The sequence below is a fragment of the Paramisgurnus dabryanus genome, chromosome 2 (assembly GCF_030506205.2).
Source record: "Paramisgurnus dabryanus chromosome 2, PD_genome_1.1, whole genome shotgun sequence".
Classification (NCBI taxonomy): Eukaryota; Metazoa; Chordata; class Actinopteri; order Cypriniformes; family Cobitidae; genus Paramisgurnus; species Paramisgurnus dabryanus.
Genome location: NC_133338.1, coordinates 53,613,754 through 53,632,078, shown reverse-complemented (window position 1 = coordinate 53,632,078; position 18,325 = coordinate 53,613,754). Strand labels below are relative to the sequence as shown.

The following is an 18,325-nucleotide window of genomic DNA, read 5'->3' as shown; positions in this document are numbered from 1 at the left end:
TGGCAGACATATGAGACATTAATATTATTTTTTAACAAAACATTAATTTTAATACGTACAAAATATAATAAACAGATATAATTATTAAACGTACAATTATTTAAATATTCAGCGGCGCAACACATGGGCGTGGCCATGTCGACGTCATCAAAAGGTGTCAGTACACTGTACACTGAACACACTTTGCACGTGAAAGCAATTTGTGAGGATATCGGGGGTTTCTTTATAATAAATGTTAGTAATTTCTGTATGTACAAGACCGATTCATTATATTTCAGATAACTGGTCAGTTTTAAACCCGGAAGATCGGTGCGTTTACAATACATTGGACCTATCTTACTTCTGCTAATGATTTCTCTCTGAAGCTAACGTTAGTTCATATACGAAAAGAAATCATGTGTCAGGTTGACGAAGAGTATAATGGTTTGGAGAAGACACCTGTGCCGACGTAAGTAAACCTGAACACTAGATGTCAACATAAATACCATGGTAAACTGTATGGTGTCATTAAAGTAAACTGTGCTGTGATTTGCTTCAGTATTTATTCATTAAACTGAATATGATGGGACTTTAACCAAGAAAGTTATTCGTTATATGCTTGTTTTATCCTGCTTGATTCTAACTAGGGATGCTAAACAATTAATCGTGATTAATCGTTAGCAGAATAAAAGTTTTTGTTTACATCACATATGTGTGTAAACTGTGTATAATAAATATGTATATATATATATATATATAAATATGAACACATTCATGTATAATTTTAAGAAAAAAAAATTATATATTAAGTATTTATATTTATATATAATATAAATTATACATAAATATACAAATGTTTATACACATGTAAACATTTCTAAAACATATACATGCATGTGTGTACATTTATTTATACAAAGTTTTTATACACAGTTCACACACACATATATGATTTTAACAAAAACTTTTATTCTGCTAACGATTAATCGCGATTAATCGTTAAGCATCCCTAATTCTAACCCAAAGTAGATGCTATAAGACAAACAGATCTTTACAGTAGAGTAGTTGTATGGTACAGTGATAATAATACTCACTATGGTATTTTTATGGATACCATGGTACTACTGAATGATCAACATGTTCATGTATTATGGTGTTTCACGGTTACAGTGCTTCAAAAATAACATGGTATTACTGGGCTACATGTCAAAAACAGTATTTACTGTAACGCATAAAAAGGTGCATACAAAGTACAAACCATGTTATGTCCAACACCTTTTTTCAGGCTAAACAAGAAATGTGTGAAATGTAAGGAGGAAACTGCAGTGCTGATCATACGTGTCAGTGATGCCTTTTGCAAGTAAGTAAAGTCATAATATTTCTTATTTTCAAATATAGATAACTTTATGATCAGGGTTGCAAAATTCTGGGAATTTTGGAAACTTTCGATAGAAATTGACAGGAATTTTTGGGAATTGCGCCTGGCCACATGGATAAAGATGATTCAGATGTAAAGGAAGTTTACCTAAAAATTTTATTTCTTAAAGGATTAGTCCATTTTCTAAAAAAAAATCCAGATAATTTACTCACCACCATGTCATCCAAAATGTTGATGTCTTTCTTTGTTCAGTCGAGAAGAAATTATGTTTTTTGAGGACAACATTCCAGGATTTTTCTCATTTTAATGGACTTTAATGGACCTCAATACTTAAAGGTATTGCGGAGGATTTCTTTTTCCGGGTGGATCATCAAGACTATTGGTCCTCCTAGCTGTCAATCAGGAGCGTTGCGCAATTGCATTTTTTTAAAAAGCGGAGAAGGCGGTTCTTTTCTAAAATTCGAGAAAATCCTCCGCTACACCTTTAAGTTTTAATTCAGTTTAAAATTGCAGTTTCAAAGGACTCTAAACGATCCCAAACGAGGCATAAGGGTCTTATCTAGCGATACAATTGTCACTTTTGAAAAAAAAATGCACTTTTAAACCACAACTTTTCGTCTATCTCCGATCCTGTGACGCACCAGCGCGACCTCACGTAATTGCGTGGAAATGTCACATGTTACATATATGAAACGCACATTTGCAGACCATTTTAAACAATAAACTGACACATAGACATTAATTCGTATCATTCCACATACAACAACGTCTGAACGGTCCTCTTTCTCCACACTTGTAAACACTGGGGCGTAGTTTCACATACGTCATCCGTGACCTCTTGACGTGATGATGTATTGGGCGAGGTCGCGCTGGCGCGTCACAGGACTGGAGGAAGACGAGAAGTTGTGGTTTAAAAGTGCAAATTTTTTTCTTGTCAAAAATGACAATCGTATCGCCAGATAAAACCCTTATGCCACGTTTGGTATCGTTTAGAGTCCTTTGAAGCTGTGTTGAAACTGCATTTTTAAACTGCATTAAAACTGTTACGTGTTGGGGTCCATTAAAGTCCATTAAAATGAGAAAAATCATTAAATGTTTTCCTCTAAATCATAATTTTTTCTTGACAGAACAAAGAAAGACATCAACATTTTGGATGACATAGTGGTGAGTAAATGATCTGGATTTTTTTAAAAGAAATGGTCTAATCCTTTAAGTTTCCAACTTGGAATATTTCCAAAATCCCAGAACTTTGCAACCCTATTTGTGATACGATTCCTACATACTATTAAGGAATGGTATCTTATCTTTGACCAGGTCCTGTTTCAAAGAGTATTTCATTCACAAATTTCGAGCCATGTTGGGAAAAAATCGTGTCATCTTTCCCCAAGAAAAGGTAAATATTAAAATGAATATAAAGATATGATTTTAACTGTGACTTGCACCTTGACTTTTTGAAATTCTTCTTAGGTTCTTCTGGCTTTGTCTGGTGGAGCTTCATCCTGCTCGATGCTCTCACAAGTCCAAGAGGTACATAAAGCAACATTTCCTGATTTCTGTTTGTTGTGATTTTGTTAGACAAAGACGATCTGCTAGACCAGCTAGAAACCATGTTAAACCAACTACCACCTACCAACTGATTTGAGAGTTGTTTTTAGGATCTGTACTTTTCTAGGTTTGGTTTAGTTAATTTTCTGCTGTTCTTTAACAGGGACTTGGTCGGGATGCTCCCAAAAAGCTGAGATTTGTACCTGGAATTGTATACATAGATGGTAATGCCCTCTAATATGGCACAGACTTGCATTATTCTTTTGTCAAAGTCAAGGTTATTCATTGTAAAATTGGTAAAATATGAAGTTTTCGTCTTTTGCGTGATATTTTTCAGAGGGTGGAGTCACTGGACTGAGTTTAGATGAGAGGCAGAGGTCTGTCACTAAACTGAAGAAAATCTTCACAGAGACCGGCTTTCCTTATTTCATACTACCTCTGGAACAGGTAAACAACCTGAGATCTAAACACAAACCAGATGGATTATATTTTTTCTTTTCTATATACTTTATTGTTGTTTTGTAACAAATATGTTGTAAAATACCTTTTTACCACATTTTAAGCCTCCAATCTTCAGTCCTGTCCTCATTCTCTGTTCTCTTTATTTACATTTATTTAATTTTTAATTCCAAAGTTTTAGCCTCTGATTTCATTTCTGATTCTTTTTCACACGCCTTAACTTTGGTGTATATTGCATTGTATGGTTGCAGTCTATAGAGTATAGCAGATTTACATTTCACTACAGGTTGTATATGCATTTAACTGTGTATGTGATATAAATTTGACCCTGGACCACAAAGCCAGTCATAAGGATTCATACATAATCTGAAAGCTGAATAAATAAGCTTTCCATTGATGTATAGTTTGTTATTTGATATGTCGCTGAGATAAAACATTGTGAAAATCTGAGGATGCAAAAAAAATCAAAATATTGAGAAAAACACCTTTAAAGTTGTCTAAATGAAGTCCTTGGCAAAGCATATTACTAATGATTAGGGTTGCAAAATTCTGGGATTTTTAAGGCTGGAAACTTTCTATGGGAATTAATGGGAAATATGTGGGAATAACTGGGAATTTGAAAAAATTGCAGGGTAAATGTAAGCTAGCACTATTTTATTGAAATTTATGAGGCTAGCTATCATGTAGCCAGCCCAAGCTGTGATGATCTTTCTTCTACATTCTGCCAGCCAGTTTTCTGTTATCATTGGACCCAAAATATTGGACAAATGTCTATTTTTTTATGTTTTTGAAAGACGTCCTTTATGCTCATCAAGCTGTGGATTTATTTGATCCAAAATTTTTCAGAAATAATTTATGATCAAATAAATTCACAGCTTGATGAGCGTAAGTACCAGGATTCCTCAAAATTTGTAATACTTTGCATGTATGTCTGCTTATGACCAAACAAGATGTTTATTTATGTTTGTATATGATATAGTATAAACATTTCCAAATAATTCCTATAAATTCCCATTAAAGCAACACTATGTAGTTTTTTTACCTTTAAATAATGTCTCTAAAATTATTTCAGTGATAAAACAACTTTAAACTGGACAAACTGTACTGTTGCTGCAACCTGAGCAACCTCCTAGCTGCTACAAGCACACTCTGAAAGTGGCGGTGGAGGGTAGGAAACACAGCCCCGCCCCTCCCCCTGCCTGCAGAAGAGTGTCTGATACCAGGCACTGTTGCGCTTTTCAACCACATGGGGGAGCTGTAAGTCATTTTTACATGGAAACTACATAGTGTTGCTTTAAGTATTCAATTTGGAATATTTCCAAAATTCCCCAAATTATGTTCCCATGGAAAGTTTCTGGACATTTACCAGAACTTTCTTTGCATCTCAATTCAATTTTATTTATATAGCACTTTTCACAATTGTTTAATTGTTTCAAAGCAGCTTAACATTAAAGATGCAGGAGAAAACACAGAAAAATTGTAAACATAAGCAGTAGAATACAGTGGTTGGATTAACCATACTAGGGAGCGTAGTAATAATGTTAAGAATAGGCGGTTTCAGCAGTAACAACATAAACAAGTGGCAAGTGAAACACACGTAACTTCCGGTAAACTCTGCTAAGAATAAATAACAACAAAGTCCTTTAAAGTAGTTTATTTATATACAAAAAAGCAAAATAAACAACACGTAGATTACAGAGGAAACCCAAACATTTGTTATTTTCGACGAGGTATTTATTTAAAGGGACATTTCGCTCTTTTTAGAAATAAGCTTATTTTCCAGCTCCCCTAGAGTTAAACATTTGATTCTTACCGTTTTGAAATCCATTCAGCTGATCTCCGGGTCTGGCGCTAGCACATTTCAGCTGAATGGATTTCAAAACGGTAAGAATCAAATGTTTAACTTTAGGGGAGCTGGAAAATGAGCATATATTCAAAAAAAGTTCAGTTTCAGCATCTAGTCGGACCATTAGACGAACAGAAACCGGAAGTAAAGTTCCGACCGGATGCGTAATCACGTGACCGCACGTGTATCCTATAAAAGAGAGTGCTAAGTTTAGCCAATGTCAGCAGACTCCCCACGGGTTGAAAAAAACCCTAGGAGGAAAACCCTGGGGGAAAAGTCCTAGGCGGGAAAAATCCCTTGGGAGAGAGCCAGACAACGCTGATTCTATAGAGCATATATTATATAATAGGGAAGATTTTATACAATTTTATGGGAATTAAAACATAATATATAACCCTGGTAATGATAATTACATTTTTTATATCTTTACGGTAGGAAAATGAAAAAAATATCTTTATGAAACATCATCTTGTAATATCCTAATTATTTTTGGCATAAAAAAGGCATTGCTACAAAATATACCAATGCAACTTTGAGTGGTTTTGGGCTCCATGGTCACTTATATTTTGAATCTTATAAATAATAAATGTAACTCTTTATTAAACATAAGTGTCCTTTGCCATGGATGCTGTTGCCTCTGTTTAATAAAAGCTGTGTGATTACGCAGATTTTACCACAAACCTAAGAACAACCGTGGTAAAATGAATGTACCTCACAGCTTTATGAAATATATTTATGAACAATACTAGACTGTATATAATTTGCAAACGTGAGCTTGCATTTTAAACATAACAACACTTTTGGATAAAATTGAACTGAAATCAAATTTTGTGCTCTTGGTTCTGTCTCAGGTTTTCAGTCTGCCCACATCTGTACTGATGCCTGTGACGTCTGATCCGGAGCGGTCTGATCCCAGTTATAAAGAGGCGGTGGATCAGTATATAAGAGAGAAACGTCAGGTCACAGAAGCGTCCGTCAGTGCCGTGTCTCAGGAGGAGTTTATCTGTTCCCCTGAACACACCGAGTCATTACAGAGACTCTTCTCATCTATTAAAACACTCACGGCTAAAGAAGACATGCTGCAGACTTTAAGGTCTTTACATCCAACTCTTTCCTGCTTAAGTATTTAAATGTAGCTTTGTTATAAATTGTGTGTTTGGAAACAGGCAGCATCTGATCCTGCACACGGCCCGTGCGAACGACTACACGAAGGTCATGATGGGCGACAGTTGTTCGCGTCTGGCTGTGAAACTGCTCAGTAACATCGCTTTGGGCCGCGGAGCAGCGCTGGCTTCAGACACGGTGAGTAAAGTTTGCCGATTCAAACGAGGCTACGTGTTTATACGAACGCGCAGAGCTGACGTCAGCTGTTTGTGAAGGCTTTCTCAGACACGCGCTACGGGGATGTGGTGATCGTGAGACCCATGAGGGATTATTCATCTAAAGAGATCGCCTTCTACAACAGGATGTTCAACGTGCCCTCAGTTTTTATCTCCAGCCTGGATACGAAGGTAAGCACCTGTCACCTGTGGAGAGTAATGTTCCTCCATCTGCTAACATCTTCAGTCCTGCGGTTTCTCGCGTTCTTCTTCAAATATTTGTCTGTGAAGCTTAGTTGTAAAAACAACAGGCTGTCTTCAGGTCTCCGCTGAGCTACTGACTAGAGGTTTGGTATTAGAGATGGTTAAATTTGATCCCAAAATCAAGTAAAGTGTAAAGTGCTTATAGAGTTTATAAGGCCAGCACCCTATGTAAGGTTTGTGCCACAGTTGCCCTAAACTAACATTAATGGTCATAACCAAAATCAATTGTTTATGTTTGTATAATATTGTTTATACAATTGTATACTTGGAATTTGAAGAGTGATATTTTTTTTAATTTGATTTTTTTTGCTTAACATGCTGAGGATTGGGATTTATTATCGTGAAACAAATTGCAAATCTTGTTAATGGTGCTAAAACAGTCTTGATGTATTTATGTAAATGTTTGTTCTTTGTTGTTGGGGTAAAAGCTGATCAGATGGGTTTTTGGTAATTAGTGGAGAGCTGCTTTACATTTAGCGTTTTAATATGGAGATTTGTCAATAATACACCTGTTATTTTAACTCTATAACAGATATCTCTTCATTTCCCAAGTGACTCGTCCTACTTCACGTACAAATGAATCTGCAGATTCAAGAGTTTGTTTTCAGTTCATCCATTCACAACAAAACGTTATCCCGCTATCTCAGGATAGCTTATAATTGTAAACGACATGAACATGTAGTGAATCATATGCACTTACACATTGATTGCCAATAAAACACAAATATTTGATGCAGTTTTACATACCGCCCTATAAACACACGCATGCACAACTCCACTGCTACCGCTGATAAACAAACTATATCCATTGTTTCCTTAATACTGTGTTCATTGGGAAGCTAAACAAACTTAAATTTTCCTCACAAACAAAAACACAATTTGTTGGTGACGTTGATTTCAGCTCTTGGTTGGTGTGTGTGCTATTCCGGTTAAAGTGCCCATATAAGGACTTCCACTGTACTTCCTGCACTGAAATTGGCCATAAAAGAAATAAAGCAAGATCGTTACATATGAATCTTTTATGTTTAACTCTTTCCCTGACATTGACGAGTTATGTTGTCATTTAAGAGAAATCCAATCATGCTTTCCTGACGAGTTTTTACAGTAATCTGTAATTCCGCTATCATCCACTAGATGGCAACCTTACCCAAGAACTAAAGAAAAAAAATATTTTATTAATTTTATACTATGTGTATGTTTTGGTAATCATTCTAAATCTAATCTAAAACAAAATTCCTTTACAAAAACGCAGTTATTTCAGATTTTTGCTCAAACTTTTTTTTTTTTTGAAGAAACCTACCCGTATTTAAGAGGTGATAAAAGAGAACAAATGACGATTTTGTTTTGTTTGTTTTTGTTTGTTTGAAAGCAGAGTCTGTTCTTTCATTTTATATATTTGTATGTTTATATATTTATAAAATAATTTTTCTGGAAGGCATTTTGTGGAAAAAAATGCTGGTGACCAACTTTAAAAAAAAAAGCCTTGCGGGGAATGAGTAAAAAAACTTCCGAAACTTATACGAACCTCAATGAAGTGCATTCGGCCATACTCTGCCATACGGCCAACTACTTTCTTAAGACTTTGCGTATGTTTAGCATGAGAAATCCAACTCTTAATCTGTGTTAATAAATCAGAATGCATGAAATCGCGTGAAATACCCCCTTTAAAGATTAGATGCCAGTAAATGAGAAAATCCATGTGTCTAATCAAGTGGTTAATGCTGCAGAAGAACTTGTATTTAATGGACAGTTCAGCCAAATATGAAAATGACCCCATGATTTACTCCCCATCAAGCCATCCTCGATGTATATGATTATCTGTTTTCAAACTAACACGATTAGGGGGCGTGCACACCAAAGCTTTTACACCCATGCACTGAAAAAAATTATTCATTGAATTTAATCAATTTTTTAAGTTAAGTGGTTGCAATCAATTTATTTAAGCTACATTTAAACAAAAAACATTAGTAACGTAAAATAAAATATAAAACTTTTGTTTAAATATAGCTTAAATAAATTGATTGCAACCACTTACCTTAAAAAAATTTATTAAATTCAATGAATCATTTTTTTCAGTGTGGCCGAAGCATGTTTTCAATGCGCTTCCAGCATACAACGTTGCGTCTCGTCTTTCTCAACAAATCTACACTACGTCTCGTTCCCCATGTCAAATGGAGGAAATGCATTTTCTTGTGAACGTTTGTCGGTCGTTACTGGAAGATACTGGACTTTTTGGGCTTCAAATCAGAAGCACCATTTACTACCATTGTAAAGCTTGGGACAGCCAGGACATTTTCTAAAATAACTCCAATTGTATTCGGCTAAAAATTGATAATCATATACATTGATAATGGCTTGAGGGTGAGTAAATCATAGGGTAATTTTCAATTTTGGGTGAACTATCCCTTTAACTCTACATCTTGTAAACACATGTAGACATCACAAAGACCTGCATGTTCAATTCTAAAAGTTGCATAAAAAAATAAAGCTAGTTTGTTATATTAATAGATTTTTTTTAACGTCACACTGTTCTTTCAGAGACATGATAAAGCCAGCATCCAACGGCTGACTGAGAGTTTTGTCACCAATCTTCAGGCTGATTTCCCCTCCACTGTTAGCACCATCTATAGGTAACATGTTTGATTGAAATAAATAATACAGCTACAATCATTCAACCATGACTGATGAGTTTATCTGATCCGGTTTCTCTCCAGAACAAGTGAAAAACTTCATACGGCTTTGCCCAAACAGAGTCATGAACCTGCAGCTAAGTGTTTGTTATGTCTCTGTGCCATTGACACTAACGTAGGTAAGTTTAACACTAAACCCATCTCCATTATAACTACCTTGTTTATTTATGCTAACTGGTTTTATAGCAAGTTTAAACTGGCAATTTTTGCAGACCAGAAAAAGTTCACCCACCTGTTTCTATCACATATACTATAGATTATTCATCAGCTGTTGGGTCCAAACCTATCCTCTTAATAGGAGGATAAATCATTTTCTCATCCTTATGTTGTTGTAAACCTTTATAAATATATTTTTTTGATAAATGATGGTAAACACACAGCTGATTGTAACCATTGACTTCTATGGTAGGAAAACGAATATGATGGAATTCAATGGGTACCATCAACTGTGTGCTTACTATCATTTATCAAAATATCTTCTTTACTTCAATGATATGTGTTTACACCCAAAAACGGCACATTTTTGCTCACACCTACAAAGTGGCAATTTTAACATGCTGTAATAAATTATCTGTGGGGTATTTTGAGATAAAACTTAACATATGTGGGGACACCAAAGACTTATTTTACATCTTTATAAAGTCTTGTCCCCTTTAAGTCATTAATGAATCTTTATATTCGGTTTGGATCGTAGAGAGGATATAAAGAAGAAGTGATAAAGTCATATAATTTTACATCCATCCTCAAACACTTTTTCAGATAAAGCGTCCGCTTTCCATGCTACTTCAGTATCTGAGCAGTTATCCCAGATCAAACTTCAGGATTCATCTGAAGGTTCATCAAAGCAATGCTGCGGTGAAGGTTGGCAGTGTGAAACTACAGGCTCATGTTCCTTTAACAGGTACAAACTGCTATTTTTAATTTTTCTTTGAAAGAAGTCAAGAACTGAGATGTTAATGTTTTTGATCTGTGTATTTCAGGTCTCTTCAGTACGAGGATTTAAAGACACTGTTGTGTTACAGCTGCAGACTCACTGTTAAAGACATGGTGAGTTTAACAGACGACACATGACCTCTGTGTTCGACGGCAGTGTCGAATGGTTGTGTTCAGATACAATCCAAAAGTCAGATAACACATCTGCATTAAAACCTAGCAATAAAACAAAACATTTCTTTTTTTAAAGCATGCAAAAGACAGCTGGAAAACCGGCCAACATAACACCAACTATGATGTCACAGTCCACAGAGTAGATTACACATTAAATTAAGTATAATGTTGTTACAATGCTAAAAACAGAGTTATGACTGCTGAGTTAGCGCTATATGCTAGTTAATGCTACATAACTTTCCACAATGATTCTTTGCATTTTTTTAACTGGTGCCACATGAAAGATGGTGACGTCTTTAGAACGAGAAGCGAAGTGTACACAATATTCACATCATTTGAAGTGAAGCATGCAATGATTTCCCAAATCGATTTAGTTCATTAAATCGAAAAACAAAATCCTATTTTTTATCCAGCTCTTGGTCATGGTGACCAGCTACCATCTAAAGACACTTTAAATGTGTTTTTAAAACCTTGAGAGACTGACACATGGATGAATAGCATAAAAAAAGAGCATGAGTAATATTTGAGTTTTGTATTTCAGGAAGAAGTAAACACTTTGCCGTCCTACATAACAACAGAAGCTGAGAAACGTGAGATGAGGTGAGAAACAAGTTGATCTTCATTATTGAGTCTTGTAGATCTGTAGATCTCATGTGTTTACTGTGTATCTTCACAGATCTCGCATGAAGATGCAAATCAGCGAATTTCTCTTGGATGATGATGAATAGCAGATGCTTGGTTTGGATTGGTTGTGTTAAATGTGTTAATATCATTTTCAGTTTATTATGCACCACTGAATTGTTTTTATTCCATTGGAATCAATGATTTCTTCATTTGTAAGTGAATAAAACATTTTAAATGACCATATCACAACCGTGTGTGTTTTTATATTGATGCATTTGGCTTGCATTGTATCAATCAGAGACAAAGACTTGGCTTATATTTTAAGAGCTCAGGAGGAGGTTTACTGAATATATTAGAATATTGTTAATATTTGTTAAAAAATGACTTTTCTTCTAGATATTTTTAGAGGGTTTTGCAGTGAAAGACAGTACCAATGATATGTGACATCTGTGAAAATAACCTTTTCATTACCATTAAAGTGAAATTACTAGGGCTGTCAAAATTAACGCATTAATGGAACTTTATTTTAACGACACAAATTTTATTAACGTACAATTAATGCAACGCACAATTTTTGACCCTTGGCCTAGCGCATTGTTGGATAAATTGAGATGCAGTTTTAGACAGTAAATAATCATTAAACGTCTAAAACAAGTTTTATTTGTACGTTTTCTGAGAAGTGTCTCATCCTAAATACTTAACTAATATGAATGATGCGCATCTGAGAAACATGCAGGAATTAGAAAATAAAGTGCAGGACTTGCTTGATGTTAAAATAGTTATTAACTCATTCCCTGCCAGCCTTTTTTTAAAGTTGCCCGCCAGCACTTTTTGTGATTTTCACAAAATGCCTTCCAGGAAAATTTTCTATAAAAATATATAAACATACAAATATATCAAATGAAAGAACAGACAGCCTGCTTTCCAACAAACAATAAACAAACAAACCTGGAAAAAACATTTCATCCTATCTACATTTTTTTATCTGCTTATAAACTCTTAATAATTGTTATTTTTCTTACAAAATAATTTTTTTAGCAAAAAGCTTTTTTTTTTAATTTTTGTGAAGGAATTTTGTTAGAGATCAGATTCAGAATGATTATCAAAACATACACAGTTTAAAATTAGTAAATATTTTTTTATAAATTGGGTAAGTGCACCATCTAGTGGATAATTGCGGTATTACAGATTAACATTTAAACTCATCAGGAACACGTTTTTTATGCAAATGTTTTTTCTTAATTGACAAGACAAATTTCGGGACCTGATTTGATGTTTAAAGAGTTATTAAGAGCGTCAAGACTCAAACAATCTTCCTCAAGCTGACTGACACATCTGAGGCATGCACACAGGCAGGTGACCCCGATATATGCATACATAGACAGAATTACAGTTTTAAAAATATCGGTTTTGATAAGAATTCATGCAGATATAATCTGTTATGTCTTAAGTGAATGTTTAATTAACTGTTGGGGGAAAATATCTGATGTGTAAGATTATATCAGATCATTGCATTACAGTAGATCTTGATGTCAATCAAACAATAAAAGACAGAAAAAAACTTTAACATAATATGATATCGTTTTTGACTTTGTGTGTGCCAAATCTATTAGTTTTACCAGTGATTTTTAAAGTATAGATGCTGTGATTTTGTTTAGAACCTTAACATTTTTTATTACACGGCTCTCTGGAATGCTTGATTCTGATTGGTCAGTTGAGACATCTGCAGGTTCGTTCTTTTCAAATAATAACCGCTCCAAAGTAATAACGCATAGCCGGTACTACTTGTACGATTAAAATCGCTCCGCGCCAATAAAGATTACTGTTTGGCGCCATCTTGTGACAAACACTGGACAACAAATTAAGAATGGATTTTGACATTAATTTTAACATGTACGGAAAAAACAAAACATTTAAACAGTGGATAGAAGAACGAACAATGACAAGACACAGACAGCTTACCGAGACTGAACTTGACAAAATAGAGCATGACAGCTACGAAGCCAACACACAAAAAAATACAGAATGGGCATTAAAACTTCTCAAAGACTGGCTAAAATAGAAAAAAATGGAGACAGACAAGTATGAAGCAGAGGATCTTAATAAGGTATTACGATCATTTTATGCATCTGTGCAAAGTTTCGCGGAAGGATAAACATGTTAATTTAAAACAAATATGCCAATAAAATGTTTCAAATTCATATTCATGTCCAGTTTTTTTTCTTATGTGACAAGTAGCCGTGTAATAAGCGGGATAATGTAGAGGCAGCCGGTAGTTATCGCGAAATAAGCCCCTTCAGTGTGATACAAGACCCTCCGCTTCGCACTGTCGGGGCTTATTTCCCGATAACGACTGGCTGCCTCTACATTATCCCTTACTTAACTGAATTTTTTGAAAATTTTGAAAATTCTTTTTTCAGACTTTTTTACTAATAATAAACATACATTTGCATAAAGCATCCATATTTGTAAATATGTCATATTTGACCGTGTTGATTAGAGTGTTTAGAAGTGTTTAATTGAGATATAGAACAGATAAAACTGTGCAATTAAATTGCTATTAATCATAAGTTAACTCATGATAATCATGTGATTAATCTAGATTAAATATTTTAATCGATTGACAGCCCTAGAAATGACTAAACCTAAACATAAGGACCTAATACAAAAATGGGGTTTGTTTTGCATCCGCTCTTCATTTGATCATTGAGTGAAGACACAATCATTAATAACAGTCATTTATTTGTGCAGATGGGCAGCATTCGTGATTTCTTAGTTTGGCAGATTGCCTTAAAACATGACTTTTTACATACATCCGATGTTTTTGGAGAGAAAGCAGGAGAAATGTACTGTACTGTACCTGCTCTTTGTATAACTATAAAGTGGAAATGATCATTTCAGCCATTACAGATGAATGTAACTTGGCACAAAACAGAAATGTGCACTTATGACATTTAAAACAAGACGTCATCTTGATGACCAAAATTGCTGAGCGCAGCATTCCAGCAGCTAGCGAATGGAGAAGAGCCACTTATTTCCTTTCTAAAGTAAAACAGCTGTTGATTTGACATGACCTGAAAAGAGATTTTACTAGGAAATTACATGAATCATCTTCAAGTGTTTGAGACTTTCTGCCTTTATCAGAAATCCTAAAACCAAAACCAAAATACTAAACGGCTCTCATCCTAAAATTCATTGGCTTGTAAACAGTTTGGTTGTAGTAACGGAGCAAAAACACACATGCCCGGGTCATATTTCACCCCAAAATCGTTTTATGTAAATGCATTATAGTCATGAAAAAATCATACCGTAGTATTTATGCATGTTGTATTTGTAGTAGTGTAATAATAACAACAATGTCAAAAAGTCAAATGCACACATTGAGGTAATTTGGAGGCTGAAAGATCTTTTGGTTTTAGGGTGAAATGTAACCTGGACATCTTGACAGTTTTCATGATTCACCCCAATAGTGTTTGGATTTTGACATCTCTGATCTGTGCGTGCAGACATTGCGATGGCCTGTATGCAGCGTCTTCAAGTCCTTACATCTAGGATCCGTCACTTTCAAGAGGCTGAAATTAAAGTTCTGCTTTCAGATTTGAGAAAACTAAGCTCAGTTCAGCCAAAGTGATGCTTGAAAGTGCAAAGAGGAAAACTCCATGAGAAATGGCAACAGACTCTTGTAAGAGTTCATAAGACATTGAACAATTCATCGGCTCTTATAAGCGTAAAGCTCCGTGAGTTCCAGCCGAGAAACATTTCGTAAACTGCGAGCGTGAGATACTGGAGTTTCAGTCTTGAGTCTTCTCGCTAGTCCATTTGATCATGGTCTCTGGAGAGCGATACAAGAAGATGAGTTTGGAGTACAACTCCTCTTCCAGCTCCAATTCTCCGGTTTCCCGCACCAGGAAAATGTCCACGCAGAGTTTGAGGATCCGGTCCACGCAGGGCAGTTCCTCGAACATGATGGAGTGAGAGATTTCACTGAAAAAGCCTCGGACGAATTTGCCGATGACCAACACCACGGAAACGTACAGCCCCATAATACTGAGACAGGAGAAACGCTTTGTTAGAGAAATAAATGATTCGGATCATTCTCAAAAGTGCTTTTTAAATCAATGAATTTTAAATGCATTACTCCATATGCCTTTTTGTTCCCGACAGGAGGCTACACCGATTTACATTTGACATTTATGCATTTGGCAGATGCTTTAATCCCCCCCAAAAAAGATAAAATTATTTGTATGTGTGTTCTCTGGGGATCAAACCCTTTGCTCAGTTATCAGTAAAGCTACAGGAACACACATATCTGACCTAGAATTGTCTTTTATCTACATTAAAGGATTATTTCACTTTCATAAGAAAAAATCCTGATATAGCTCACCCCCATCTCATCCAAGATGTTTATGTCTTTCTTTGTTCAGTCGAGAAGAAATTGTGTTTTTTGAGGAAAACATTCCAGGATTTTTCTCATTATATTGGACTTTAGTGGACATCAATAGTTTACAGTTTCAAAGGACACTAAACCAGTGATTCTCAAACTTTTTCGGCGTGCAGCCCCCTTTGTGTACGGTGCGTTCCTTCGCGGCCCCCCCAAAGAAAATGTATGACACAAAACAGTTCTAAAACTTCACATTTGAATTAAACAAAACATTAAATTATAGGTTTAATTTCACAGAATTCATGATAAATTAATGTATTTTATAAAAATGTCATAAAACTGGGCCCCCCCGGCACCATCTCGCGGCCCCCCTGGAACCCAGTTTGAAAACCACTGCTCTAAACGATCTCAACCAAGACATAACTCTGTTCACATCAGACTCGTATAAAGCAAATACATTTTGCTATTCGCACACAGTTGGATGTTTGAACATTTTGAGTTAACTTGATATGAATACGCTCAATTTTCCAGCTTTCGCTAGCTTGTAGTGTCAATATGTATAAACTGTATGAAGAGTTTTGTTCCAAAACGCAATAAAAAATCAGTATTGTATCTGGTCAGTATTAAAAAGTCAATTCTTAATTTTACACGAAATCCGATATCGGAGTTATTCTTTCATCTTTTTTCCAAAACGCGACAAGTGCCTCCTCCATTGCAGAATGTAATAAATCCATTTAACCAATCACAGCGCACCATTTTACGCATTGTAAACATTAATGGCGGCGCTTTGAATACACACGAATCCTAGTTTTCTTCATCTACTTTGTACTTTGTGATCATCAAACAAACAAAAACAAAATAATAATTTTGATGGCATTGATAAACCTGTGGTGGACTTAAAAAATAATCAGTTTTTATAATAAATCTTTAAAAATCTAATTATGGATTTGAATTTTTTACGTTTTTCATTTATTTATTTATAATGGGACCATGCACAATTTTTAACATAACATTTTCATTTCATGTATTGTACCGGATTTAGCCGACGGCTAATTTTCCTCCGTAGTCCCCCACTACGTTTTGTGGTTTTTATCTTGTCACTTTCTCGGTATAGAAAAATATTTTTACAAAAATGAGTCAAAATGGATTTATTGCGTTTTGGAACCAAACTCTTCATATATAGCTCAAATTGAGTAAGGGGGCGTGCACACCAAAGCTGTTACGCCCGTGGCAGGTGCATGTTTTCAATTGATTCCAATGGAAGCTCACCTTTTTATATAGCGTTTTTCTTCCATGCTGAAAACCAGCTGAGCGCAGAGAGTTCAAAAATATTCAACTTTGGGTGAAAAGCTCAGGTCGTCAATGTCAGTTCTCACACGGCCGTCCAATCACAGTGGAGGAGAGGCGGGACATTACCACAGCAACCAACCGGCTCACAGCTGAAGTATCAGAGCTACCAAAGCACTCAGCTGAAAAACAGCTGGCATTCAGGCGTTTTCAGCTGCGTTTAAAAGTTTTGGTGTGCACAACCCCTAACGAGACAATTTACCAGATTGTCCGACCTTCTCATTCCCTTTCCTTCTTTTTATTCCTGTTTCTATAAATGTACGAAGATGTTTCGTACAGCTCCAGGTGTCCACATACAGCGACAATGTTTTGTCCTCCATTGTTGTTAATCATATCACTACTAGAGCAAGCTCCTGATTGGTTAACGCAGGGCGAATGTTCAACAAACTTTCGATTTTTCAATTCGCCTGAAATGCTCAATTCGTGCCGCATCATTCGTGCCACAGGATGTCTATCGCGTCTTTTTACTGACTTAACATGTAAATCACTCGTGCTTAACTCTTCTTTCGCAACTGGTGTGAATGCACCACGAGGTTCTTATCTAGCGAAACATTTCTCATTTTCGCCAAAAAAAATTACCTTTAAACCACAACTTCTGCGAAGTATGTGAAAACTACCACTTCAGTATTAACAAGTTTGAAGAAAGAGGAGCGTTCATACGTTGTCTTTGTGTCAGTTTATTGTTTCAAATGGTCCGCAAGTGTGCGTTTCACATATGTAACACGTGACCTCATGCTGGCGAATCACACGGCTAGTGCAAGACAAGAAGTTGTGGTTTAAAGGCCAATCCGCACTGATCCAACAAACGCCAACAAATGCATTTTTGGGTCAGTGTGAAACCCTTGTTGGCAGTTGTTGGATCAAAGTAAATGAGACTTTAGAATGTTGGAGTTGGTTGATGTTGGATCAGTGTGAATTGGCCTTAAAAGTTCATATGTTTTTAGCTGAAAATGATGATGGTTTCGCTAGGTAAGACCCCTATGCCTCATTTGGGATCATTTAGAGTCCTTTGAAGCTGCATTGAAACTGTAAAGTGTTGAGGTCCACTATATGGAAAAAAATCCTGGAATGTTTTCCTCAAAAAATTAACAAGACATTTTGGATGGGGTTAAGGTTTTTTTATGAAAGTGAAATTCTTTTAATGATTCATATGAAGAGTTTCCACTAAAGCAATGCCGTCCGCTTACCCGTATCCAGCTAGGAAGCCCAGACTTGGAGGGCTCACTTTGTCATTGAAGATAATCATGGGTAAGACGTCACATGACTCTGTACAGCCCGCAATACTAATGTCCCACCACTCCGCCGCACCACTTCCATTCCAAGACATATCTCTCATCAGAGACACGGTCACATCCTGATATCCGTCTTCACCACCTGATCAGACAC

General features: G+C 35.7%; 2 protein-coding genes across 3 annotated transcripts in view; one reads left to right on the top strand and one right to left on the bottom strand.

Annotated features, from left to right (window-relative positions):
- Nucleotides 1-127: 127 nt before the first annotated feature.
- On the top strand, nucleotides 128-11,419 carry ctu2 (cytosolic thiouridylase subunit 2 homolog (S. pombe)). The gene is made up of 15 exons (XM_073813169.1): nucleotides 128-448; nucleotides 1,265-1,339; nucleotides 2,672-2,750; nucleotides 2,825-2,884; nucleotides 3,066-3,126; nucleotides 3,240-3,349; nucleotides 6,059-6,300; nucleotides 6,374-6,509; nucleotides 6,587-6,718; nucleotides 9,329-9,420; nucleotides 9,505-9,599; nucleotides 10,240-10,381; nucleotides 10,461-10,527; nucleotides 11,129-11,187; nucleotides 11,264-11,419. Exons 1-15 carry the CDS (start codon nucleotides 396-398, stop codon nucleotides 11,313-11,315), a joined length of 1,455 nt encoding a protein of 484 aa, XP_073669270.1. The 5' UTR covers nucleotides 128-395; the 3' UTR covers nucleotides 11,316-11,419.
- A 2,514-nt stretch (nucleotides 11,420-13,933) lies between these two features.
- The window catches only part of piezo1 (piezo type mechanosensitive ion channel component 1 (Er blood group)), a 115,709-nt gene continuing 111,317 nt past the window's right edge, over nucleotides 13,934-18,325 (bottom strand). For both annotated transcript variants that reach the window (XM_065261722.2, XM_065261723.2), the window contains exons 50-51: nucleotides 18,127-18,313; nucleotides 13,934-15,258 (exon numbers count right to left, since the gene is read on the bottom strand). In XM_065261722.2, coding sequence (XP_065117794.1) covers nucleotides 15,003-15,258; nucleotides 18,127-18,313 — 443 coding nt within the window. In that variant the 3' untranslated portion in view covers nucleotides 13,934-15,002. The remainder of the gene's footprint in view (nucleotides 15,259-18,126; nucleotides 18,314-18,325) is intronic.